This window comes from Python bivittatus, unplaced genomic scaffold, assembly GCF_059951505.1.
Source record: "Python bivittatus isolate LINGU-HERP-01145 unplaced genomic scaffold, Pbiv_v1 ctg000220_np1212, whole genome shotgun sequence".
NCBI lineage: Eukaryota > Metazoa > Chordata > Lepidosauria > Squamata > Pythonidae > Python > Python bivittatus.
The window spans coordinates 29839574-29864979 of record NW_028277048.1 but is presented as its reverse complement, the minus strand read 5'-3'; the positions used below and the strand labels follow the sequence as shown (position 1 = coordinate 29864979).

Genomic DNA, 25406 nt, shown 5'->3' with positions numbered 1-25406 from the left:
TGAGGGATAATATGAAATGGATTATCCTTTTGAAAGTACTGTCCATCTGAGATATATTTAAGTTTCTGGATAATGAATTTATCCAACTGCACATATGAGGTACAACAATAATTCTAGAACTGTGAATATTCCTACAAAAATTACATTTCCCTTTTGCAGATGCATGTCCTGAATGTGAGGCATCAGTGGTAGAGAAGGCAAACATATCTGCAAAAAGAAATAGCCAAGATTTTGATCGGGGAAATCATAAATTCCTTTAAGGGTGCCTTCTCCTTACAAAAAGTGGAGAGTATCTGAAACTTGGCACTCCCTAACTCTGTCTGCCCTCAAAAGTAGGAGAAGGATGTTCACCACTCTTATTACTACAGCCAATGTACCCCATTGCTATCCGGTACCCATGGTACTTACCAGAGTCAAGCCCAGGGGGTTGGGTTCAGGAGTGCAGGTTGAGCGATGCTGGAACTGGGTCAACAGTTCCAGCTTAAGGGGGTAAAGAAGCCACTTTCCATTTGAAATTTCATATGGCCACATGAGATAGAGGAAGGCAGAGCCCAGTGTGCTCAAGGACTGGCCTCTGTTTGAGACCTAGTGGAGGCAAAGAAAGAGATAAGCAACTCAGTGGATTTTAGGAGATCATACTTACATGGTCAGTTGCACCTAATTCAGTATTCCTAGTGGTTAACATCAGTGGGAGCCTTTTAAAGTGAAAATACAGGACAGGAATTGTAAAAATAAAAGAATTTTGTCTTTTAAAAAGCCATTTTAGCAATGTTGAGGGATAAATAACCCAAGTCATCTTTATTAAAATATTGAAAGATGTTGTAGTTCAGATGCAGGCCATTTGAAGCCTCAGGGGTGCATGTGGTTCCTGAATTCCATTTCTGTGGCCCTGGAGCTAATTTCTACCATACTTGCAAATGAATGAATGAATGAATGAATGTGGAATGGTTTCCTGCCATTTTGAAATGGAAGACATCCACAAAAAAACCCAAACCAACCCAAACCAAACCACCATACTGTAACCCCTACAACAGATTTAACATAATTTGTAAAATAAAAATAAGGCTCCCCTCAAAGAATATGGGGAAGAATTCCCAATTTGCTTTCTCCACAGAAACAAGAAATCAGTCATATACAGCAAAAGTTGGGTATCACCAAAGAATTCTAGCTCTCAGTTATGTATCTTTGACATCCTAGATCTCATTCCAGAGGAAATAATCAAATCTAGGAGAAAGGCTAAATTAAAAAATCAAGATAACAAAGCAAAACATCTAAATATCTAATTTATTTTTTTAAAGATATTTATGTATATAAAAGTGAAAGAAAAGAAAAGAAAAAAGAAAAGAAAAAAGAAAAGAAAAGAAAAGAAAAGAAAGGATTACATGACTTTCTTCATTTTTTTCCAAGTTGTGATTCAGTTTTTAATGAATTGAACCTAGGTCATACGAAATCATATTGCCCAGCCTTGCCTCTCCATCAATGCAAAGCTAATACAAAGGCTAGAGCTGACAAATTTCATTCAGCTAACATTTAGAAATGGGGATATAGACATTCTTCCATTAATACATAATCACATTTTTTGCCACAGTCCAAGCACAATATATCCAATGTTCTTCATAGAGTGAAAGTTTCCAGACATTGGGGACATAATTGAACAAATATTGATATTTTAACCTTTAACTGTCTTTGAAGAAGCCCATAACATATGTACCAAAGTTCTTTCAAATGTTTATCTATCTATCTATCTATCTATCTATCTATCTATCTATCTATCTATCTATCTATCTATCATATTTATATAGCTGCCTCTCACATAAAAGTGACTCTGGGTGGCATACAATGCTTAATTAAAAACAATAAATACATAAAACCAGTCACAATTTAAAAATAATTATAAAAAGGACACAAACAAGAGGATGATATTAACCGCAGTAAGGGAGCCATCGCAAAATCTCCCCAGTCCCCTGGGAGCCCCAGGCCTGATCACACAGCCGGGCCTTGAGGGACTTGTGGAATGTTGAGAGGGATGGAGCTAATCTCACTAATGGGGGGGGAGAAGATTCCACAAGGCGGGCACCACAGCACAGAAGGCCCGCCTCCTGGGACCTGCCAAATGTAATTCTCTGGCAGACGGGACATGCGGCATGCCTCCTCTGCCAGACCTGATGGGGTGGGCAAATGTGATCAAGGGAGAGTCAGTCACTCAGATAACCCAGCCCCATGCCATGAAGGGCTTTAAAGGTCAAAGTCAGCAGCTTGAATTGGACCCAGAAGCAAACTGGGAACTAGTGCAGCTCGCGGAGCAGAGGTATAACACATACTACTCTAGGGGCACGCGTAACTGCCCGCGCCACTGCATTTTGCACCAGCTGAAGCTTCTGGATACTCTTCAAGGGCAGCCCCAAGTAGAGCATATTACAGAAATCCAAACAGGAGGTGACTAGGGCATGAGTGACAATGAGTAGAGCCCCCCGATCTAGGAACTGGCGCACAATATGAAGCTATGCAAAGGTCCTCCTAGCCATGACTGCTGCTTGCTCTTCATGCAGGAGTTGTGAGTTCAGGAGGATCCCCAGATTGTGCCACCCCATACAGCATAGTCCTAGAACCAGAAGGCCCCAGAATCCAAAGCCACTCAGTCTTGCCAGGGTTTAGCTGAAGTCTGTTGTTCCCCACCCAGACCCTCACAGCCTCCAGGCACCAGGATAAGACATTCACAACATTGCTTATTTCACCAGGGGCAGAGATGTATACTGATACCTCATCCCATGGTGACAGATGAGGTCACCCAGCAGCCTCATGTAGATGTTAAATAGGGGAGGGATACCGAACCACATAACAGGGGCCAAGGGCGGGATCTCTCCTCCCCAACCACCACCAACTGGAATCTGCCCTGGAGAAAGGAGATGAACCAGCACAACACAGTGCCGCCCACCCCCAATCCTCTGAGCCGATCCAGAAGGATGCCATGGTCAAGAGGTCAAGTAGGGCAAGGATGGATGCACAACCCCCATCCTGCCCTTGCCAGAGATCATCCAAAAGCACGACCAATTCCTTCCCATACCCAGGCCTGAATCCCGGCTGAAAGGGATCCAGATAATCTGCTTCATCCAAGGTCCTCTGAAGCTGCTGTGCAACCACCTTCTCAATCACCTTCCTCAAAAAGGGGAGGTTAGATACTGAATGGAATTGTCCAGTATAGTGGGGTCCAGTGATGGCTTCTTGAGGAGGGGGCGAACCAAAGCCTCCTTAAGAGGTGAAGGAACAACCCCCTCACTCAAGGAAGCATTAGCCATCGCTAGAACCCACTGCTTTAATTAGCCAGGAAGGGCATGAATCTAAAGAGCAGGTGGCTGAGCTTACAGCCGTAAGGACCCTGTCTACTTCCTCAGGTCCAGCAGGTTCAAACTGTTCCCAAATATTACATTATATAATATCATATCATATCATATCATATCATATCATATCATATCATATCATATCATATCATATCATATATCTCCAGCATAAAAACAATGAGAGTCAACCTTTTTGAAGCATTGAAGAGAGATCCAATAGACTCAAAAGAGACTTTTCCCCCCTAAATTAGCCAGTTTTTAAGTCATAGGAAACATAACTATGGTACTATTCTTTAAAACTTGGAGCCATGGATTGGGAAGTATAGGATACTCAAATTCATTATTCCAAATATTATCAGCATTTATTTTTGAAACTTTTTTTTTTTTTTTGCTTTGACCTATAACTCTTACAATCCCTTATCACTGACTGGAGGGGACAAAGCTGCCTAACCCTGCTCCAGACATAGCCGGCATCAACACAAAGGAGTAGTAGCCATGAAATCCAACTCTGATCGGAAGGCATCAGTATCGCTCACCGTCACACTGAAGCTCACTGGGCTGCCCACATCACTTTCCTTTTTCATGGCACTTTCACCCTGGACCACCCCACTGAAGAAGAGTTGCTTTGGTTCAGGCAGCCTGCAGAGAGATAGATAAAAGTCTCAACAGACAGAGAGCTAGAAAGCCAGCCACCCCAGTTCCACAGACAGTTGCTCCATGTCCTGGGCTGAATGAAGCTGCTTCATGTCCTTTGACTGAATGAAAAAAGGATAGTTTCTTTCATTCATTTTCAATAGCCACGTGAATAGGGCCTGGGGTATCAATGTATCTTAGCCTGAGGGGAAAAAACACATTATTTGGGGCAAAACAAATGCTTCCCAAGTTGTTTTTACCCAGTAATTGAGAGAGGAAGCTCCATGATCACTCGGGCTCGCGCTGCCACTGGGGCCAACCCAGGCTGCTCGGATATCCTGTGAGGAAGGAAATACAGGAGCTTAGTAGGGTAAGATTTGGCACATTTTATTTATGTTTATTAAATAAACATATTGAATTCATCTCCCACCTTCCTCAAGGGGACATGTCAATTCCTGCCACTCGTAGCCATCTTACTCCCTGACACTTCTGCAGACTTAGTGGATGACACCCTGCTTTCCTGAATATATCTCATAAGGAGTTTTAAAAACTCAAGTAAACCCAAGCTTTGGCCTGGTAATACTTTGGATCTTCGTCCCCCTTAACATAATTAAATTGTATAGTGAGGGACATCCACAGAGGAGTAAAAAAATGTCAGGATGGTGACTATGACTGCACGATTGAAGCCCCACCCCTTTTTACTTGCACCGCACATAAAAAAGGGTCAGTGCTTCAATCACAGGGCCGTGGTGTAGAGAATCAGGGAGATGACCTAGAGGGAAAGAGGCAAGTATTGTTACATAAGCAAGGAGGGCTGAAACATTTCTTAAGTCCTGGGAAACAAAATAGTACAGTATTTGGAAGAGATTCAGGCAAGCTTCTCCCTGATTCACTGGAGTATAAGAGGGAGGGGAGGTAAAGCACAATTGGGCTTGCAAGATCCTGTTACTGAGCCTGTCTCAATACAGGTAGTCCTTAGCTAACAATGGCAGTTGGGACTGGAATTTTTGTCACTAAGCGATGCAGTTGTAAAGCACATTGTCACGTGACTGCATTGCTTAGAGATGGCAATCCCAGCACTCCCCGTTGCCATTGTTAAGCAAGGATTGCGGGTCGTTAAGCGAGGCCGTCATCGCAACTTCCTGCCAGCTTCCAACAAGCGAAGTCAATGGGGAAGCTGGCAGGAAGCCGCAAATCCCAGGCGGCTCCCAAGCAGGCAGGCAGGCAGGTAAGGGCTGCTGTTGGGTGGGGGAGGGCATGCGAGTGGCTTTTGAGGCACAATGTGAGCGCAGCAGGGCCGGGGTGGCTGCTGCTGGGTGTGCAAGGGTGCATGGGTGGCCGTTGAGGCACAAAACGAGCATGGTGGGGCCAGGGTGGCTGCTGCTGGGTGATGGGACAGCCAGAACTTCAAGGACCGGTCTTAAGTACCACTCATTCAGCACTATCATAACTTCAAACGGTCGCTGAACAAGAGGTTGTTAACCATGAACTACCTGTAAAGTATAGCTTCAACCTTCCTGTGGAGTTGGTTTACTGATGTGGTCTACCTCATAGGACTGACACATGGTCACCATTGTGACATTTTTTACTCCTCCCTGCATGGACACCACTCCCTGGGGATGAGATCTGCAAAACTAGCAGAAAAGCTTAAGGAAAGTGTTTTTCTTTGATCCAGCAATAAAAAACCAATTCTCATGAGGAAGAAAGGAATGACTTACGTGGTCAGTTCTAGGTTTACTTCCAGTTCTGTGGTCTCCAAGGTAATGCCTGACGTGCTCAGAACAAGGTAGAACCGAAACTGGGGGGGGGGAGAAAGAGAGGAAGCAGGGATGGAAATAAGAGTTGTGGAAAAGCAAGGCAAGCTCTGTTTGCAGGGAAGGTAACAAAGGGGAACTGCCCTTCACCTGTGCTCCACGTTTCATGGGGTTCCCAAGCTCACATTCCACATATGTAGCATTCTGGTTAGACACACAGGATGGAATCTTCTCCTGTGAAAAACAAGAAGGGTTCAACTACAATCAATCATTGCATGCTTGAACATTTACTTGGTTCTTCCAAGATCTGGCACTTGAAGGAATTGAGAAAAATATAGCAAGACCTGAACCAACAGCATGAAATTGTAGAGCTATCAATAATGACTCATGTAGCCTCTCTCTTTTCTTGTACAAGAGTGTGCATGCATGCGAGTGAGATGTTATCAAGAATTCCACAATATGTTATCTACCTCTTCTTCAAACAATATTAACAGCTAAAAACATATGTAATGTGCTGAATCTGTATCTGAATGAATGCACAAAGACTTGAAAGTGCTTCTACCCCCAGAGGAAGAAACAGTGGCACCTCTGTGCTGTCATCATCAGAATGGCATCATTGTTCAAATTAATTCTTGACGATGCAGCACAATCCTACTTTAGCCATTCTCCCCTAAAACTGAGAATGCTCCAGTGCAGTTATGCAACCCCCATTGGCCTCATCATCCTCATAACTTCTGGGATTTATAATTGTGCTACTCTCTATGGGTCTCTGTTATCCTGGTACAACCCTTCCTGCCTCCAGAAGCATTCTCCCCTTGCATCTGGAGCTTAACAATAGCATCTTTAGTCATAGCCCACAGAGCTACACATTCCATCTCTGAGCCGTAACTACCAGCCCAGCTGGAATCCTTCTTCAAATCCCAGCTACAGCACTACTACGGTAATTCCAAAACCCAGATGTTATACAGCATTAACAGTCTGTATCACTGTCTCACACAGTCCCTTGTGAGCCATTTCTTTAAACTTCACTCAGCCTTCAACCCCAGTTGACGCTGCCATCTCTCTCTAGAAGCACCCTCTCCAACATCATCAGATTTCTGGCAGTCAATCTGTCCTTTAGACTGGCCCTTCCCTTGGCTCTCCCTATGGGCTACACCATGTAGCATTTTCCAAAGGGTACCGTTGCATTGTAGTGCCGCAGACTAGCATAAGTCAAGGTAGGTGGCAATGAGATAAGCAGCATGGCTTCATGGGCATCATCACCATCCCGCTGTGGATCATCAGGGATTGAAGGAAAGTTAGTGATAGAGATTCCAAGGGCTATGCCTTTCTGATCACTCATGGAAAAAACATCCAAGCCATCATCACCTCTGGAGGAAAGAAACAAAGATGATAATTGAAATGTTGACATGACATAATTGTGGCAAGTTAGGAAACCTTTAAAATTAGAATTTCTAATTGGACTAATACCTATTAGCTTAAACCAGCCTCAGCCAAGGGCTCCTTAATAGTGGGTAAGGTGAAAAATGTGGGCCTGTTATTGCAGTTCCTTAATCCGCTTGTTTTACCTCTTAAAACTCCTGAAATTCTTTCCCAAAATGGTCTTTGACCTTTCATCCCTCCTCCCAAATACCTCCCCGAAAGCTCATGTTACTGATTCTGAAAGAGGAGGATCAACTGATTTCCTGATAACATTGACCTTTGTAGCATCCCACAACCCTTTCAGGCATGCTAAAATGCTGAAGTTGCAAAGCCTTGGTAATGGTGATTCATTTGTGTTTCTTGTTACTATTTTTATATATTTGGTACATCAACTACATTATTAATCCTAGAAGAATCTTGGGATATAACATCACTGTCATCATCAAGCGAGAATCTGGATTTTGTTCATACCTGGGCAGAGGCTGGAATACAGCATCATCAACACGAGAGTGGAACTTGTATTTCAGCTGCAGGTTGCTTTGGCAGATTTTATCCTCCCCACACCCTTGCTTGAGGAAATTGACCTGTAGGAACACAGGACTTCAAAGTCAAGGAACACAGCTATAAGGAGAGGTAGCTCCAAAGGAATTCCACAAGGGTTTGATGAAGAATTGGGTTCAAGCTCCAAACTGACTCAGGGCATAGCAAGTGGACAAGACTGCTCCACTGTTCTCCTAAGGAATGCAACTTTGTTAGCTACATGCTACAAAAGACCCTGGCAAACATATTGGGCCTCTCTATTACTTAAACTGCAAATATTGGCCCCAAACACAACATGCTTAATTGAGTCATGAGTCACCCCAACAGGAAAACTGGCAATTGTTAGCGATACAAATGGGGCTGCCGTTATAATAAGGCAATAGATGATGCAATTATTGCAGATTATCTACTTAGAAAAAGGTGATAAAATTTAGCAACCTGTGACTAACTGACTTTTTGTTATTCTTTAAACAGAGCAACATCATCATCCAACTAAGCTGTAATATAATACATATAAAAATAGCAAAAGGTGCATTGAGCGGCAAGGGAAACTCTTATCATTAAACTGGCTTGAATCACCTCCTTTCCTCCATAAACCATAGGGCAACTATAATAACATGCATAATTAATTGAAACACATAATTTGCCTTTAAATGTCCCAGCAGTTTGCCTGGGGCAGAGGGGGAGGAATGTTGCAATTTCACTCTACATTTCTTATAAGTCTTCAGTAGCGTGGCTTATGACATTACTAGCAACTTTGGTGTCCTCTGTGAGGTGCTGTACACTGCACACTGCTTTGGAAGAATGTGGCACACACATCAATCCGTAACTATATAAACAAAAGGAAAAACCAGGACCAGCCACAGATTTTCCTTATTTGACTCCTTATCCCCAGCTGTGCATTCAACTTCATAACCCAGGGATTCTGAAACAGTAATAGCAATGATTAATGGAGCCCCACTTTCTCTTGTAGTTAACCAGTGAACACGGGGGGGGGGGGGGAGCTCCTCCTCCTCCTCCTCTGATGCCTGCCTACCTCAATCCTCTGAGAGTTGTGTGGCAGGGCATTCAGTACAGGCGAGAGTGTCCCCAGGGTGGTCCCTGGGATCTGGCGTCTGCTGCGACCATGCTTGATGTGGTAGCTCATCATCACAGCAATGGGGTGTAGCTTGTCCCGGACTTGCTCCTACAACAAAGATAATCACAGTATATCTCGCTTCCCTGAAACAGCTTTGGAATGCAATTCTCAAAATGTTTATCATAGTACATTCAAAAGCCAAAAATTGAACTGGTCTGCTCTGGAAATGGAGTCATTCTGAGGGTTCCAGAATTGCATTCAGAATAGTTTCTTTTTCAGAGCTGGTTTCCTCTGGAACACTTGGAATGACCTATTCCAGGAGGAATGGTCTGCTTCTGCTCTGGAACATTTTATGACAAATTTTGCATACCTCTAACTTCTCCCCCTGCTACTTAGTTCCTATGAGTGCCATGGTGACAAGAGGCCACAGCTGTGAATTCATAGCCAATATTTCAGGCAGGATGTGGTGGTTAATAACAGGCTGTTAGAAATGTTAGGGTGGAAAAACTTAATTGGATGGGGGAATTGTGAAGATCAGTGCAATATGGTAAAACCTAAATGCAGATGGGTCTGATAGGTTAGTTTGTTGCTTAGATGTTAGAAACTGGGCCAAGAATTTGTATATTAGTCATTGCCTTGGACTTCCTAGACATAACATGGGAAGATCTGAATAAAATAGGTTCCTACAAAGTAGTGAAAGGCATTTTAACAGGAATTAAATAATTGAAAAATCTTGAAACAGAAGGCTGGGTCCAACAGCATGTTTATGGACAAAGGACTCTTGCTGTCCACCCCCACCCTCTAATTTGTTTTGGAGGCTTGAGAAATCTACGGAGAAAGAGGAAATACCATTGTGTAAGTGGAGATTCACTGACATAACCCTGGATGCATGCCATATTTTATAAATGGAAATTAAAAATTCAGAAAGGAGCCTGAAATAAATCAAGCCTTCCCTCCCACCTACAGAATAGCCAAGGATAGAAAATCCTCTGTTGTTAGAACTAAGATCTCGTTCACTCAAGGAATTTTATGACTATTGTTATCTAAAATCTACCGCAAGCACCCTGACTTACTTGGCGTCTTTTCAAATTCAGCTTGCATAGATGCTTCAAATACATGGTGACAGGGCCTGTGTACCTGCATGGGGTGATCTATCTGTCTTCTATCTTTTTATTCTCTAAGTTGTTCCATCATCAGCAAAAAGCAAAATGGGGAACTGTTTATGCCACCCCAGAATACCATTGTGGATCTTGTCAACCATGTGCTCAAACCAGCTTCTTTTATGGCTCATTTAGAGCAGACCTAAGAAAGCTGTTTTAGGTGGCTTTCAGAAATCAAGAGCTCTTTGACCTAAGAGATCCAGCAAGCTCTGTTATGAGACCCACCTTCAGTTGTAATGTGGCCTTGGTACAAGCCTTTGATTGTTGTTTGGGCAGTTCCAATGTTCCAGAGTACTGATGCTCAAGATCTTTGGCCTTCCGATTTCGGAAAAAGACTCTAGAGGCTTTTCCTTGCTGCCGGTGGTCACCATCAGCCTCAAAACTGTACTCAAGTCCTGGAGGAAGAAGCAGAGGCTGTGAGCTGGGGCAGAGGAGAAGGTGAAAGAAAAGAGACAAAAAGTTGTTTCTGCTGGTGTCTAGATACAGCTTCTTGAAGAAATATATTCCTTGAACAGGATTCCCTTGCCCAATGTTAAGAGGCTGGTCTACTACACAGTCCATAAGACATAGTGCACCAACTACAACCAGGTTTTTTCTCTAACACCATTATGATTTAGGCATTGAAATAGTGACACAAAACCAAGACTGCAAAGGTATCTAAAGGCAAAGAATCCTGGAAAGTTCCAGCCAATACTCACTGATAGGTGGGCTATAGCTTGGAGGGTTGGCTGTATAGATGAAACAGGCTTGGACTTCCACACTGCTAAAGAAAGCAGAAAGAAAGAAAGGAAGTAGGCCCTGACCTTTTAAAAACTAATTATTTACAGCATCATCACAATGGCCTGGCAACCCCAGTTTAACATTTCTGTCCTCATGATGCTGTTCTTGTCTCAGCCGAAGACCAGAATTGACACAGCCTTATTCTCCTGTTTTCTGTACTACTTGCCAGCCACAAAGCACACAGTAGAGCAACATGCTGCTAAAAGTGCTATTTTAGAAAGGTGCTCATTCAACAATGGAAGGTTATTAACTAGGGCCGTGCAGCAATTGGATTCAAGGAAGAAAAGATCATTTGAAACATGTGGAGGGTGGGTGCGTATCACATCTGAAGGCATATCAGGTCTGTCTTTTCCTGGGATTGTAATGTGCAAGCAGTTTCTTTAAAGAGTTGCTGATAGGTGCAATATGGGCACCCATGCATGCTCTGAATCACATTTTCCCCTTCGATTCCAGATGACTACGTAGATCTATTATTAACACGGAACTCCTCCCACACTTCTGTTTCCATCTACAAAACTGCAGATTCACCCATGGAGTCTGTCATCTCTTTCCTGCCAACCTTCACAAAGATCAGCAGTGTGGCTTCAAAGCACCCATGGGACTATTGCCCCACAACAGTCAGCTGAGGATCATTCAGTGTGTCCAGAAGACATTACTTGCGCTGCACGTTTGCTGTATTTGAAAATATTTGGATGAACAGCCTCAGTCTAAACAAGAGCAATAAAGTGTCCAAAACCATTGTGTATTACCACTCTGACAAGGGCAATATGCCATCTACAGAAAAACATAGATACTAGGCAGTTGTGTGGCACAATGTGGGACAGATACTTATCAGCATGTGCTGACAGTATTTCTGGTGTAAATGGAGTTGCTGATCTTGATCCTTACCACTTCATTCTACCTCTCAGGCATAACTCACCAGACTATGAATTCTTACCCAGAATTTCAAACAACCAGAAACTAAATCTTTAAAGCAAGGAGATCTATATCTAAAATGGCCCATGAGCTAGCTAACTAGCTTGCTTGCTTGCTTCCCTCCCTCCCTCCCTCCAGCTGGGAATAGAATTCAGGGTTCTGTCTTCTGCTTTAACCCACTAATTAATCTTTTCAGTCCAGCACTCTTCCAACATATGTGAGTTACAATCCACCTGAAGTTTTCTGGATTAGGAAGTCTGCCCTCACCCAATATCTATAGAAGATTAAATAGTTTTTATCATAGCATATTCTAAGATATAGCACCAAAGTTACAGGCATATTCATGAAACAGCTGCTTGGTGTTCAGAAAGAAAAAGAGTGGGAAGGGTTGCAGAAGCAAGGAGATACAATCAAGGAAGAAGAGATTTTCCTCACCAGATGCCCTCCAAATAGCGGCAGTTAACATTCTCCAGGTCGACATTTTGGGGGTTGGCAGTAATATTTCTGGAGATATGGATGACAGGTCGAGATCTAAAATGTACATTGGATAGCGGTAAGACACTGAGCCAGCTGCAGACACTGAGGCCCATTGAAGCCCAAACTGTTAAGAACGTATGAGTTGTGACAGCATTTGGTAATGCTCAAGGATCCTAACTGAACATCCAAATGGGCTGGGAAAGTTCTCACATTTATGGCGGAGATACATTATGTTCCTTCCCTTGGTTCCTTATACTTTGTATAAAGAACATGTCATGTTTTCCTCAAATCTATTTCCAATTATAATTTCAGTAGTAGTAGAAGAGTCATATGGATTATAAACAGATCTAATCATAATCATGGTGGATTCCCCAAACCCATCTCCTTCTTGTGCTCGCAAGTCATTTCTTTTACATAATAGTTTGGCTGGTACTCTATGAAGTATAGCCTGGTAGTCTGGACTTTGTCAATAGCCCACCCTTCCTGCTGATCTTTACTACTCATAAAATCTGTATTACGTTTCTCCATGGGAGACTGCAACCTTAAGACAGATGCCCGGTACCTTACCCCATACATGTAAGTTATGGTGGCAGGGGCTACAGATATCACTAGACATAAAACCTGACCCCAGAACGTATTGGAGGGTATTATCAGCTTGGTGGTGCTTGATATCCTGCAGCACCAGTCTGACCATGTCTAGGTTCAGAACTATTTGTGGCTGGATGGGCTCTACCCTAGACCCGTCCTGCCCTATTATGCCTTATAGCATGCACCTCCTCGGCATTGTCGGATCATGCTGTTACAATTCAGCAAGAAAATGGCAGTGCAATTTCAGGTCATTTCAAGCCAAACTGCATTCCCCTTCCTCTAAACATTCCCCTTTGCTGTCCTTTATGCTTCTGCTAGTGTTAGGACAGGACAAGATGTGAGACCCTCCCCTAAAAGGAGGAAGGACTTTTCTTTGAAAAAAATTTAAGCTGGAGGAATCCTGCTTTCAAGAAAATGGTTGCAGCAGGAAAGGACTTGGAAATATAATCAGGGAGGAATCAGTGGTGTTAGCTAATGTCCTATGATGCCTTTTATTTATTTGTTAGATTTTTATCCTACTTATTGTATAGGAGCTCACACTGTTCCATCCTCCTGTTTTTCTCCCCAAGACTATCCTTGTTTGTTGGCTCAAAGTCACCCAATGAGTTTCCCTTTAAGCAACTTAATCAATGCAGTTCATTTCCCCCTCTTTTCTCAGGTTTACCTGTACAATACTACTGCATCAGACAGTGAGCCCACAAGAAGATCCGGATAAAAGTTGCCATCAATATCCAGCCCTCCAGAAAAGGAATAGCCAAACATCTTGATGCCAACGCTCTCCCCAGTCAGGATCTACAGAGATCGAGGGTGTAGTAATCAGTGGGAAGTAATGATGATAAATACAGGGAAGGGGATGTATGTGGTCAGCTTCACTAGGTAGACCAGACTAGGAAATCAACTCCACAGGAAGGCTAAAACTACTTTCATTGAGAGTGGCTATAACAACAGAATCTGGGAACTCTGATTGTGCTGCACCTCCTCTCCTTTCTTATGCTCCAATGAGTTAAGGAGGCATCAGTCTGAGCCACTTCTGAATGTTACCTCGTTGTTCTGGACTTAAAAAATGCTTCAGCCCTTTTTGCCCAGTCAGTGTTTCTCAACCATTTTTCACCCATGGCCTCCTTCTGACCTTGTTTTTCTCCTGTGGCCCCCTGTCCAGATCCCATTACCAAGTATGGACATGTAACTGGTGCATTTTCTGGCATCAACAAGACAGTATATGCAGTATACGTTTTTCTGTGGCCCCTTTGGCATGTGCCATGGCCCCCCGTTACATGTTTTTCACCTGTAGCCCACTTGAATTATCCTAGGGCCCCCCGGGGGCCAAATGGCCCCTGTTGAGAACTGCTGGCTTAGGCAACAGTTCCTCCATATCTCTGTCAGGATAATCTTCCTTACTTTCCACATATGCAGACCCAAGGCAGAGAGTAAAGATGCAATATTTCCCAATCTCTGACTTAACTTGAAGGAAGGGGACTGACCTGGGCAGGTTTTGTCACAATTCCCAAATTACTGCCATGATAGATGTAGACTTTGCCATCACCATCCACTGGGGCTCCAACCGCAAAGTCTGGAAAGAAAGAAATTGGGGTGGAGGGAGGTAAGAACCACACACCATAGCAGTTCTAATTATATTACAAATTCCTAGCTTGCATAAGCACTTCTAACACAGACATAGTCAGGTACTACTATGCCATGGCAGCTAGTTTAATTTTAGTGTCATACATATTTATTTAAACACTCAATACATGTAAATATACACATATACAGTAACTGTTACTTTTACCATATGTGCCCGCATCACATAATCCAGGATAGCCCAAGATTCAATGCTTCTAATATTGTCTCTCCCCTATTTTCTTTCCTCACACATGCTTACTTCTCCAATGGTTCTCTTTCTATTTCAGGTGCCAGCCAACACTGTCCTACACACAGGCTTTTGAAAGTTTGTCCCCCTAATTCTGAGAGGCCTGCTTTCAAACATGTATATTTTGCTTGGCCCCCAGAATCCTCCTAACCATAACTCAAACTCACAGATAGAACCAATCTAAAAATTTGCACCCTCCTTTCCCACAACAGGTTCAACAATCTCACCTTGAAAACCATCTTGGTTGAGATCACCAATGGCACCCACTACGATGCCAAACAAGGAGTCATAGGAGCCATTGAGGCGAATAGGGAGGATGTTTTCCCAGCGCCCTGCCTGGTTGATGTAAACGTAGACAGCACCCCCGATCCGTTCCTTTCGATCAAAGAAGTTTGGTGCTCCAACCACCAAGTCCATCCATCTAAAGGAAACAAGCTGTAAGTGTGGCTCACACCTTGTTCTTGGCACACCAGCAGCCAGAGTAGTAGGAAAGAATGAGCAAGCAACTCACTACCCTTCCTCAGATGGCTTTGCAAACCCTGCTCCATCAGGGCTTCCTGAGCACTTGGGCTAGAGAGGGCGATGGGCCACCCAGAGCAAGACTATAATAGAGCATGAAACAGAGCATGGAGCAAAGAGCCCTTCAGGCACAGGGCTCTTTCCTTCCTACATTACTCACCCATCATGATTGAGATCCACTACAGCCAGGGAGTAGCCAAAGGATGAAGTCAGTTTCTCTCCTGGGAGGATAACCTCAGGCACTAAGCGGTTAACATTGTCTTTATGCAGGATCACCACTGATCCAATATGATTTGCTCGGGGTGCCCCTGTTACAAAGCTCAGCTCATTCTTCCTGGTTATCCCCACTCCAGAGTCTAAAGAAAAACCTGGAATGGGAGGAAGGGGTACTTCATTATCTGAGAAAGAGGTGTTATTGTGCATTAATGCAATATTCCCAGAATTTTCGTTCCAAAACTTACAAGATGAGCTATAAAATCATGAGCTTTCAATACTGGTACCAATACCAGGTCTACATTTAATGTGTGAATGAACAAACATGTACACACCTGCATGCTCGCTCTCTCTCTCACACACACACACACACACACACACACGCCATTCATAAACATCACAGGCCCAGGACCTACTTTCAACAGGTTGACATTTTTGTCCCTTAATTGTTCGGAGAAGGAAAGCCACTAAAATCACATATGAGAAAAATAATAAGGTCCTCAAGTCATTGTTTTATCTGCTCTTTGGTTTGGTTTTGGAACCTAAGCCTCAGTGTTGCACAAAATGGTAATTTAAAGTTGCTGTATATTGAAAGAACCCTTATCATGAAAATGAGAAACATCAGAGAGGATCTCCTTTGGATCCAGCAGCCATTGTAACTGTTTGTGGAACTGGTTGGAAAACTGAAGATGCCTCTTCTCCTTTACAACTCTTTTCCCTTGTCCTTTGGGGCATATGGTTCTTCCTCACGGCTGAGTTAAATTGTTATCCACCAGCAGCAAAATACGTCGGTGTCAGCTATGCTGCTCCCACTGCCTATCCCTATTACGCCACAGTTATAAGCCTGGCAAATGGTGCTGTCCTTTCTCTTTGGGGGCCACATGAAGGAAGGGGATCGCTGGATTTCCCCAGATTTGTCTCCCTTCCCACCAAGCAAGCCAAACTATATCCACTGTAAAGACTGTTTGGGAAGAGGAGGGAAATCAGTACTTTAAAACCAGTACAGCTAAGAACAGCAGCTGGGGATGGGACAAACACAATATCATGAGGACCAGGCAGGAAAAAAGAAATTGCTGTGTCATTTTCATGCTACAGGGGCAAGAGAAGAGGATCTCTTAGAGAGGGAAAATCTCTTTAAGAGAAAAAGCATTCCTTTCTGAAAACGGCAGGCAAACTTCATAGGCTCTGCTGTCTCATTAGAGTCTTTCTTGGCCTTGCCAATCTCTCAAGGGACTGAGAGAGTTTTGGCTTGAGGGACAACTCCTGATCCGGAATGCAAAGGCTCCTCTAAATACATGCCCTGGTAATCTCCCAGAAGACTGAGTTTTCTGTTCTGAAATCTGGGAGGAAATCAGCTTTTCAACTAATTCCCAGGAAAGAGCCTGTGATTCATCTGGAAATGGGACACAGTAGTAGGATCTTGTGGCAACTTAAAAGTCTAGGAATTTTGTCATAGTATAAACTTTTGTACCTATGGTCTACATCAGAATATTATCCCAAGAACAGAATATTATATTCAAGTTAAGTATCCCTGTGGTGACTTAACTCGAAATATAGCAAAAAAAGCAGTAAGTGGTCATTTTTCCTCGGCTATGCACCTATAGTTTAGGTTCACGTGACAGGTTTAACTGAGTCATTTAAAGGTCCAATGTGTCATGTAAATCTAGGCACCAAGGTCACTGTGGGTTATTGACGAAGGGACCACGTGAAATCAAAAAGAGATTCATTCTTCCTTCTGGGCCTTTGCAGCCCTGCAAAGGGGAGTGCTGTCCTAGAAAGCCCTCCAATTCAATTTCTCATTTGCACCTCTCTGTAGTGGACGGAGGGCAAAAGGGGGCCAGAAAATGGGTGGGACAGCTAAACCTCTCCCTCACCTTGCCTTGGCAGTTCCAACCTCAATCAGACCACTGTGGATTTCAATTTCAAAAAATGTTGAAAATGCCTTTAGCTACCAGCTGCAAAGGAGGTGGAATACTGATCAAGATGGCTAGTTCCTATCTTACCAGGGTGGTGTTTGCTGTTCATATCAATCAGTTTCTGCTGGGTCACCAGGCAGACTGCCCCAAAAGCAGCACCAAACGCAGGGCCTTAGCCCCATTTCCCCTAAACTACCACAGAACAAACATGCCCTGCCAATTTTTTCTTCCTGCCCTGTTCCCTTGGGCTAGGAATGGGTAGGGACCCATTGTCTTCCATGAATGCCCCAATTACATCCTTTCTCCGCACCTTTGTCACACTCCTGACTCCCTCTCTCACCTCACACACACATACACACACAGCGCCAAATGCTAGTAAAGCTCTGACACAGTTCTGACTAAAACATACTACTGCAACATATTATAGAAGTAGGCAGATGTAGATAACATATCATAATGTCTTCTGAGCACAGAAGTTTATATTCTTTGAAATGCAGAATATCCAACATGCCTTCGGAAGCATACCAAAATAATGTGGCATTTCTCTACTACCATAACTGTTTTCAAACATAGATTAAAAAGAAAAAAAAACTTCAATTTTTAGCTATGATATTCTTGATGCCCATGTTAGTGGTGCTAATCCCTATTGAAACAGACTGTATGGAGAGAACTGAACAGACATTATTAAGGTATTTACTGAACTGCTTTTCCCCAGCCTTCTATCCTAGCCATAGGCCCCCTGTTACAGCAGCCTGAACAAACAACCATCCTCAGATCCCTGTTCTCTTACTGTTACTGCCCCAGCAGGAGCTGTGAATGAAGGCCTCTGCTGGTTGAAAGTAGCAGGACTTGAGAATTTGAATCCCCTGTACTTGGGGGAGGCAGAGAAGGGGGAATGACAAACACAACAGAAGGGGAAAACAACAGAAACTAGCTAAAAATAATAGTGGAGAGGAAGAGGTGGCAAGAGGCAGAAATCACTGAGACGGGCACACCAACACCTTACAAACCTAAGTAGCTATTCTGGGCTACGTCTCCAACAGTCCCGGGGACCCGTTCGCTGGGTTCTGGCGTTTTATAGACCAACTGATCAGGGTCTGAGCTATCAATGTTTGTCACAAACAATATCCCTGCAAGGCCAATGGAAGGAGAGAGAGAGGAGAGAGAGAAGGTTAGCGGTATAAGAAAGCTTGGCGCCCAGGCAGGGAAACACCACAGAGCATTGGGCAGGAGTCAGGAGACTTCCAGGGCCTGGGTTGTGCTCACACACTATTGTCCAGGTGAGCCCCAGTCTATATTGTTGCTGCTCAAACCATTCTGCTTCCGAGGTACAATGGCCCAGGTGAAAAGAATGACATCAGAGCTTATTACAAATGAAAGTGACTCTTCCAATCAGGAGTCCACTCGTGAGCTTGGAACGATGCTTATGGCCAGTCTTCAGATGGATTTTTAGCCTCCCACCACCAATGCCCTGCCCTGTGACGGCCTGTCTGATTGCTCTGCAGTGCTTGGCCTGCTGGGCACAACCCCGTACCGAGGTAGCTGTTGGCTGGCAAGGGGATGAGCGAGGGGTCCTGGTCCTTTTCTCCCCCGGCTTCATATGGCCCATCGTCGTACTGACCGAAATCCAAGCCACTCAGCTCTGCCCGTATGGTCCCTGCCAAACCAAATACCTGTTAATGATGGGCAGAGTGAGGGAGACATTGGGGGGAAATGTCCAGTCTTGCAGTGTGGTAGGAGAGCAAGGCCTTTGCTCAGGCTTGCCTTTCTATAGGGGTAACTGAAGAGTCAACTGGCTTGTCAACAAATCTATAGGGAGGGTCTGGACACATGTTCAAAACTAGAATGCCTCTTAGAATGATGCTAAGACCAAAGAAACAGAAGGTACAATGGGCACTTCCCAGCAACACAAGCCCTAGACTTGGTTTTCACAAGCCCACTAGCTCCTCTGTCTCCTAGGACATTAAAGATCCTTGGACCAAGCTTGTCTTTGCAGCAGCCGTAAGTGGAGGTACTCATGGACTAGATAGACAAGCTGTGGGGCTGTGATGTGGTGATTATGCCCATTATCTGTTCTTTCTGGCACAGCAGAATATGCCTGTTGGTACTGGTCATGTTGGGGAGCTCCTATCCTTCAGAGGCAGAACATCGGATTTGCAGTCAGAAAACCCTCCACACAATCCCTGGTACGTCCATGTAGGATTGGAGGGGCAGGGGACAGACCCCTTCCAGTGACATTCACTATACAGAATACTGAAAGAAACCCCCCAAGGGCTTCCTGTGAGTCACATAGGAGGATATATTCCCAGATTTGGATACCAGTTGATGATGGCATGGATGGTACCCACAGCCATCCTATTCCTTTGGGGAAGGGTTTTGCAGCTTCAGATGGGGATACGGTGTAATTGGGATGCTTGCCAAGGTATGGGTTGGGGCTCCCTTACTTGATATTCTTTGTCAAAGGCAAAGGCTGGCCAGCTTACCCTTCCAGTTGTAGGTGCCAGGTGCCCCAAAGAGGATGTAATGCCTATCTGCAGTGAAGCCCGTGGCTATCCCCTGCTGGCAGAAACCAAAGCGTTCGTGCCCATGATACCGCCCTTCACAGAATTTCCACTCGCCACCATCCAGTTCATCAGCCACCTGCAACCCCTCGCTGAGTACATAACAACGGCCGATCACATCCCTCGTCTCCAGAGTCTCATTCACACGGTTCCGTGCTTCGTACAAGTGAGCGCAGGTCTGGGATGCATGGGAAGAGAAAAGAGACAGGGCAGAGAGGTTTAGAAAGTATGCTGCCTCCTGGCATCTCTACACACACTTCAGTTGTGGTCTTTTCAAAGGTTAGCACAGGAGAGGGTTCATGGACTTTCCTGGAATGTACCATTTCAGGCTATGAGTGGGGCTTATGCTATAAGCTGCTCCTTTGTGGTGCCTAAGCAATAGGGAAGAGCTTTAACCATGGTTTTAACCATCCTTTCTGGGATAATATTATCTAGAGGTGGAAAAGCCGCAAGCAAAGCATGGTGTTCATCAAATTATAGCCAAAATGTGAGTTGCACATTTAAATATATGAAAATATGCACAAAACAGATAACAGGGATAATTCCAAGACAGGTTTAAACATTTTGGAAAGTAGAGAATGCCTAAAATTCACTTTGGGATTGCTTCAAGGATGAAAAGGCTACTGCTATTTTAATTGATTAACTGATGGATGGAAACAAACATAGAAAGCACTAGTAAATTGCACTTTCTTTTCCTACAATTGCTCAGAAGGCCCAAAGTATAAAATATATTTTAGCCCACGCACCACAGCTAGAGTGGTCTGTACTTCCTATTCAGACCCACTTCATGCACTTCAGTATACTACTGAAATACGTGTGACTTAAATTTGTCACTTTGTGAATGGAATCAAATATGAATGAAAAAGATATGTAGTCTTTCCTGGAATGTACCACTTCAGGCTATGAGTGGGGGGCAAACCATAAGCCAGCGCCTTCCCAGGACTGTGGCAGATAAGCTAGAACTACACTTGAAGAGTGTGATCCCCAAACCAGGATTCCGGCAATCAATAGATGGAGCTGAAAGCTGGAGTCTACAGGACAGGTCCTATTGGCCAGAGAAGGCAGAAGACCTAGTTCCCAGCATTCAGACTAGCCATTCCAAAGGCTTATCTATAGCAAAAACATAATCTGAAGAGGGTTTGGGAAGGGTATCTTTGTTTTTGACTATGTTTTATGGATTGTTGTGAGCCACCTAGAGTCATTGTAAGAGATTGGCGGCCATATAAGTCCTGTAAATAAATAAATAAATAAATCTAAGCACAAACAACAGTCCACAAAGCTCCCAAGATAAGCCTTAGATCCCCTGATATCTCATATGAATTCTTCCTAGGTAATACTATTAAGTCAGCGAAAAAGGAGTTTACTTAGCCTTGCCCACAAACATGCCAGCTTTCTATATGCAGTGAGGAATTACTGCATGATTTTTTTTTTCATTCATCTAAACTGGCTCACCTATGGGCAATGTTCACATGAGTAACTATTTCAAATTAGTAGTAATCTCTTTTGAATCAAGCTTGACTTGTCTGTAATTTCATGGATATGGAACTTTTCCTGATAACAACCTAGAAATGTTTTGCAATTGTCTTCTGGGATTTCTAAAAACTTCTCAGTCTAGCCTATATCCCTGGTATTTTCTAGTATCCCCATTCAAATACTAACAAGGACCAACCCTGCTTCACTTTTTGAAATCAGCCAGATACTTATATTGTAGCCTTTCCCAGCATGATGCCCACCCCGTGTTTTGGAATCTTAGGTCCAGGAAGTCAGGTTGGTTAGGGATTCTGAGAAGATATCTGGACAGTGTTAGACTGGGAGAGGGTTTCCTTACACCAATTGACTATTGTGTTATTTTCAAGTATTCCTCAGAAGAGCACATATCTTTATATTAGACTGCTTGAGTTGTATGAATGCCACCAGAGTAGATAGACTTCTTCAACCCTCCCTGTGCACACTAGTTTCACCCATACAACTTTCTCTGTAGAGAGGACATGATGTTAGGATATGTTTACATGATTTTACTCAACAATAGTATGAAAGGTGATAAACAATAGCATGTAAGGGAGCATCCTTTCACCCAGAATATTAAACACTATTTTACTTGTGTGAACCCAGCAAAGTAAAGCTTGGTTCCTAATTTCACCTCTCCAACTTCACTCTTCACCATCACAGCCCATTTGAAATCTGTCTCTTTGGGTCCTTCCATTTTCCCCAACCCACATGACTTAGCTATAATAACCCACTAAGTTTCTTTTCTCCTAGCTGACCATGCTGCCTCCTCCTGTAACCCAGATTTATGCATTTTAGCCATGCAAGGCTGGACCCTACTAGGTTACCTGGCCCAGAACCAAAGAGGTTAAACAGAATGACCACCCACCCATCCAGTCTTGGCCACTGACCACAATCTTTCCTCCGGGGCCTTGGCTGTTGACAGTAACACCCAGCCACTGGTTCTCCTTGCTCTCCTTCTTCAGGTCAACTGTAAAGTGGAAATGAAATGGAGAGACCAGTTAAACTCAGATTAAGGAAGGAAGACTATTTAACCCTCTGTTACAGGGGCACAGAGGACTTGATCCTTGCTTTAAGTAGTACAACAACAAATTCCAACACATACAAGACACTGGCGAAGGGCACAGCCAGATGGTTGCATCAAAATGCTTTCCTTCAATCTGAGCTGGCAAAAAAAACCATGACAGTTTAAATTGCCAAAATGGCCAAGGAGGGCAGTTCCCAGTGACCAGAAGGGCCTGTCTTCAGCAGCCAATAAGATCTAGACAGATCTCACCCTGACTGCAACAGCAACCAAATCATCAGTGAACTGTGATAGATTGTATCCACAGCAAAAAGAGAAGAAGAAAGGCACTATTATTAAACCTGGAATAGGTAAGAATAAGGGGAAAAAAACAACAACTGGGGCATGTTTGTGCCATGTTTAACAAGACATGCGGATGAGTCCTTAGGATCAAACTAAATTGATTATACAGCATTTTTCTTTTCTTTAGTTCTTCCTTGAAAATATTTATACACCACTATCCATTAAACAATATCGTAGCTTATTTGATTAAAAGTAGCTGTGTGGCTCTGATGTGTATCACAATCACAGAAACGGGGCTTTAACTCCCTTCTGTATCTGAATCCATCAAAGCTATTATTGGCTAGAGAGAGGAAAACGTGTAAGTATCTGTTCTTCCATGAGTAATAAGCAATTCAAAAGGACCAATTTAGACCATGTCTGCAGCATGGAATAAAAAGTTAATCCCCCACCCAGCCCAAATCACACCCGCACTTAGGCAACTGCTAAGACTCCCCTTTATCCCTGCAGTTTTGCCCTCCTGGGAACCTTTCTAACAATGCAGTGAGAAACCAGAATGAGGCGGTAGGACAAGATTTTACGCTGGAAAGGTGTCCAGTCAGGGCCAATAATCATCTCCATTATCATCCCTCATCATTGCCTCATGAATAGTACAGGTCAGCAAGGAAATGCCTCCTAGATCAAATACTGACTTCGAAAGCAGCTGAGCATTTTTTTTTTAAAGAAATGCAAATTGCCAGGATGCAATCATGCAATCTTCTCTGGAAATCACACCTTTTAACTATGCTTCCCTATCAGAGGCATTCACAGGCAGAGGGGGGTAGTAAGAGGTCAAGGGGGAAGATGATGAAAGCAGTGTTGTCCTGTTGTGATGCAACCTCCACCCCTTTTATATATGTGTCATGACTTCAGACACACATAGAAAAAGGGTGCATCATGATGATGCGATCCTGCTTTTGTCATTTTGCTTTCAATCCTGCAGACATTCCTGTTCCCCACCCTGATGACGGTCTCCTGGTGTGTTGATCCAACCCTCCTAATACCTAGCTAGATGGCCTAAGGAATTGAAATTCCACACATTTAGAGGACACCAGGCTGGGGAAGTGACCTATGTTTATCTAGTGGTCAGCAAATAGCACTTTCTGCATGTTCAACATTTTATTATCACATGTTTTGGTCCACAGGTCCCACACTGACTGAAAAGAATTCCATGCTTACCCTTTGGCGAACTTAGGAGGAATCAGAGGCAACCCAGATTCCAAACTGACTCCAGTTTAAGCCTGATCCAAATCAGACAAGGAATGTTGCTGTGTGGAAGGAAGAGTTCATTTTCACCCCAGTTTAACCATACTGGTTCCATACCTCCCTCATCGATGGGCACGCGTTCGCAGTCCTTAGTTTCATGGGTCAAAGGACAGGCATATAAGCCACCAGTTCTTTTGGCCTTTTGACCCGGCAGAGCAGCAGCCTGTGGTGCTCCCACCAACAGCCTGAAAGAAATGGAGGAAAACGTTAGAGGGACTGAAAGAGAATGGGAAGGAGCAAATCCAAGATGGGAGGGAGGGGGCCATCAGACGTGTGTGCTTTTTGCTGATTGCTCTGCATCTGGACAGCTGTGGCATGCTAAGTGAAGCATTTAATTCTTCAACCAGGCCTTTTGTTCAACATGGGCTAGTGCTTCTGTCCTTGCAGTCTTGCTGCCTCATAAAATGGTTTTTTAACCTTTTATAATTTTGCAAAGTATCATCTTCACAGTTTTATTTTTTGCATCTTGTACCCTCTTGCATGGGATTATTTTTAATAACAAAAACAGATAGTAAGTAGCATAAACAAACTGAAGTGTTTGTTTTTGTTTTTTAAGAAAAAACATACTGCATTATGGAGAAAGATTAATGTAAAAAGCAGCATCAAATAAAAGGAAAAATGGGAAGCAGAAAATAAAGGAAAGCCAAGGGTTTGCAGGATTCAGGAATGAAGGAAAATATGGGAAAGGTCAAATTATGGTCAAAAAATGAATTGAAGAACTGAAATTATTATTGTGATGGATATAAAGATGTGAGAGAGAAAAACAAAGAGGGCTGAACACACTTGGGAACCAGATTTCTGCTGAGTTGGCAAAAGCTGCTCGTCTCCTTTCCCCTTCGTGCTGTGCCACTGCAACCTTGAGTATTCCCTCTTCTGACATTAAGTGCTCACTGAAAAGATCAATTAGTTAAAGAGAGAATAAATTCTATCCTAGGCATTTTTGTCAGGAGCACATAGGGGGGAGAGGGAGGTAGTGAACAGCTGGGTAGAAGAGACTATTCAGCTCCTGACCACAAGTGTCACCTGCTCATGCATCTCTACCACAGCTGTCCTTTCCCTTCAGCAACCAGAATTCTTAATCAGAGACATGATGTCACTTGGAGCAGCCCATAGCCCATTTCATGCTCACATTCCTGACCAAAACAGCTTTATTTTGCTCATAATCCAACAATTCCCAGGCCAAGATTTAACCTACAAACTTGTGCTCCCATGCTGAATCACATTTGCAGGATCCCTTTCTTCTCTAAATTATTACATTTCATACTGCAATTTACCTGTTTTCACAGGCTGGATTCACACGTTGTGTTAAGCCATAATGATGTGGCATGTTTGTTTTTGACTTAGCATGCAGCTATTCAATAAAATATGGATAATGTGATCTGTGAACCATGTTATATTCTCATGATTCCCAGAGGCAGGCAAGTCCAGATGTTATTGGATTGCAACTCCCAATATTCTCCATTATTGACATTTTTTATGGGGCTACCCTGGCACATTGCCTATCCTCTGACGAACATCTTATCCACTGTGT

At 43.5% G+C, this 25406-nt stretch overlaps 1 protein-coding gene across 4 annotated transcripts in view; it reads right to left on the bottom strand.

Annotated features, from left to right (window-relative positions):
- Positions 1-25406, bottom strand: part of ITGA7 (integrin subunit alpha 7) — a 57017-nt gene that overhangs the window by 11019 nt on the left and 20592 nt on the right. For 2 of the 4 annotated variants that reach the window (XM_007435428.4, XM_007435430.4), the window contains exons 2-20: positions 23933-24060; positions 22158-22237; positions 19684-19939; positions 18735-18857; positions 15232-15439; positions 14780-14973; positions 14167-14255; positions 13350-13477; positions 12056-12151; positions 10624-10688; positions 10151-10320; positions 8724-8873; positions 7619-7731; positions 6906-7095; positions 5876-5959; positions 5690-5769; positions 4232-4309; positions 3875-3977; positions 409-585 (exon numbers count right to left, since the gene is read on the bottom strand). In XM_007435428.4, coding sequence (XP_007435490.1) covers positions 409-585; positions 3875-3977; positions 4232-4309; positions 5690-5769; positions 5876-5959; positions 6906-7095; positions 7619-7731; positions 8724-8873; positions 10151-10320; positions 10624-10688; positions 12056-12151; positions 13350-13477; positions 14167-14255; positions 14780-14973; positions 15232-15439; positions 18735-18857; positions 19684-19939; positions 22158-22237; positions 23933-24060 — 2512 coding nt within the window. Of the gene's footprint in view, positions 1-408; positions 586-3874; positions 3978-4231; positions 4310-5689; positions 5770-5875; positions 5960-6905; positions 7096-7618; positions 7732-8723; positions 8874-10150; positions 10321-10623; positions 10689-12055; positions 12152-13349; positions 13478-14166; positions 14256-14779; positions 14974-15231; positions 15440-18210; positions 18331-18734; positions 18858-19683; positions 19940-22157; positions 22238-23932; positions 24061-25406 lie in introns of all 4 variants that reach the window. The other 2 variants (XM_088138223.1, XM_007435429.4) reach the window with 2 other exon arrangements.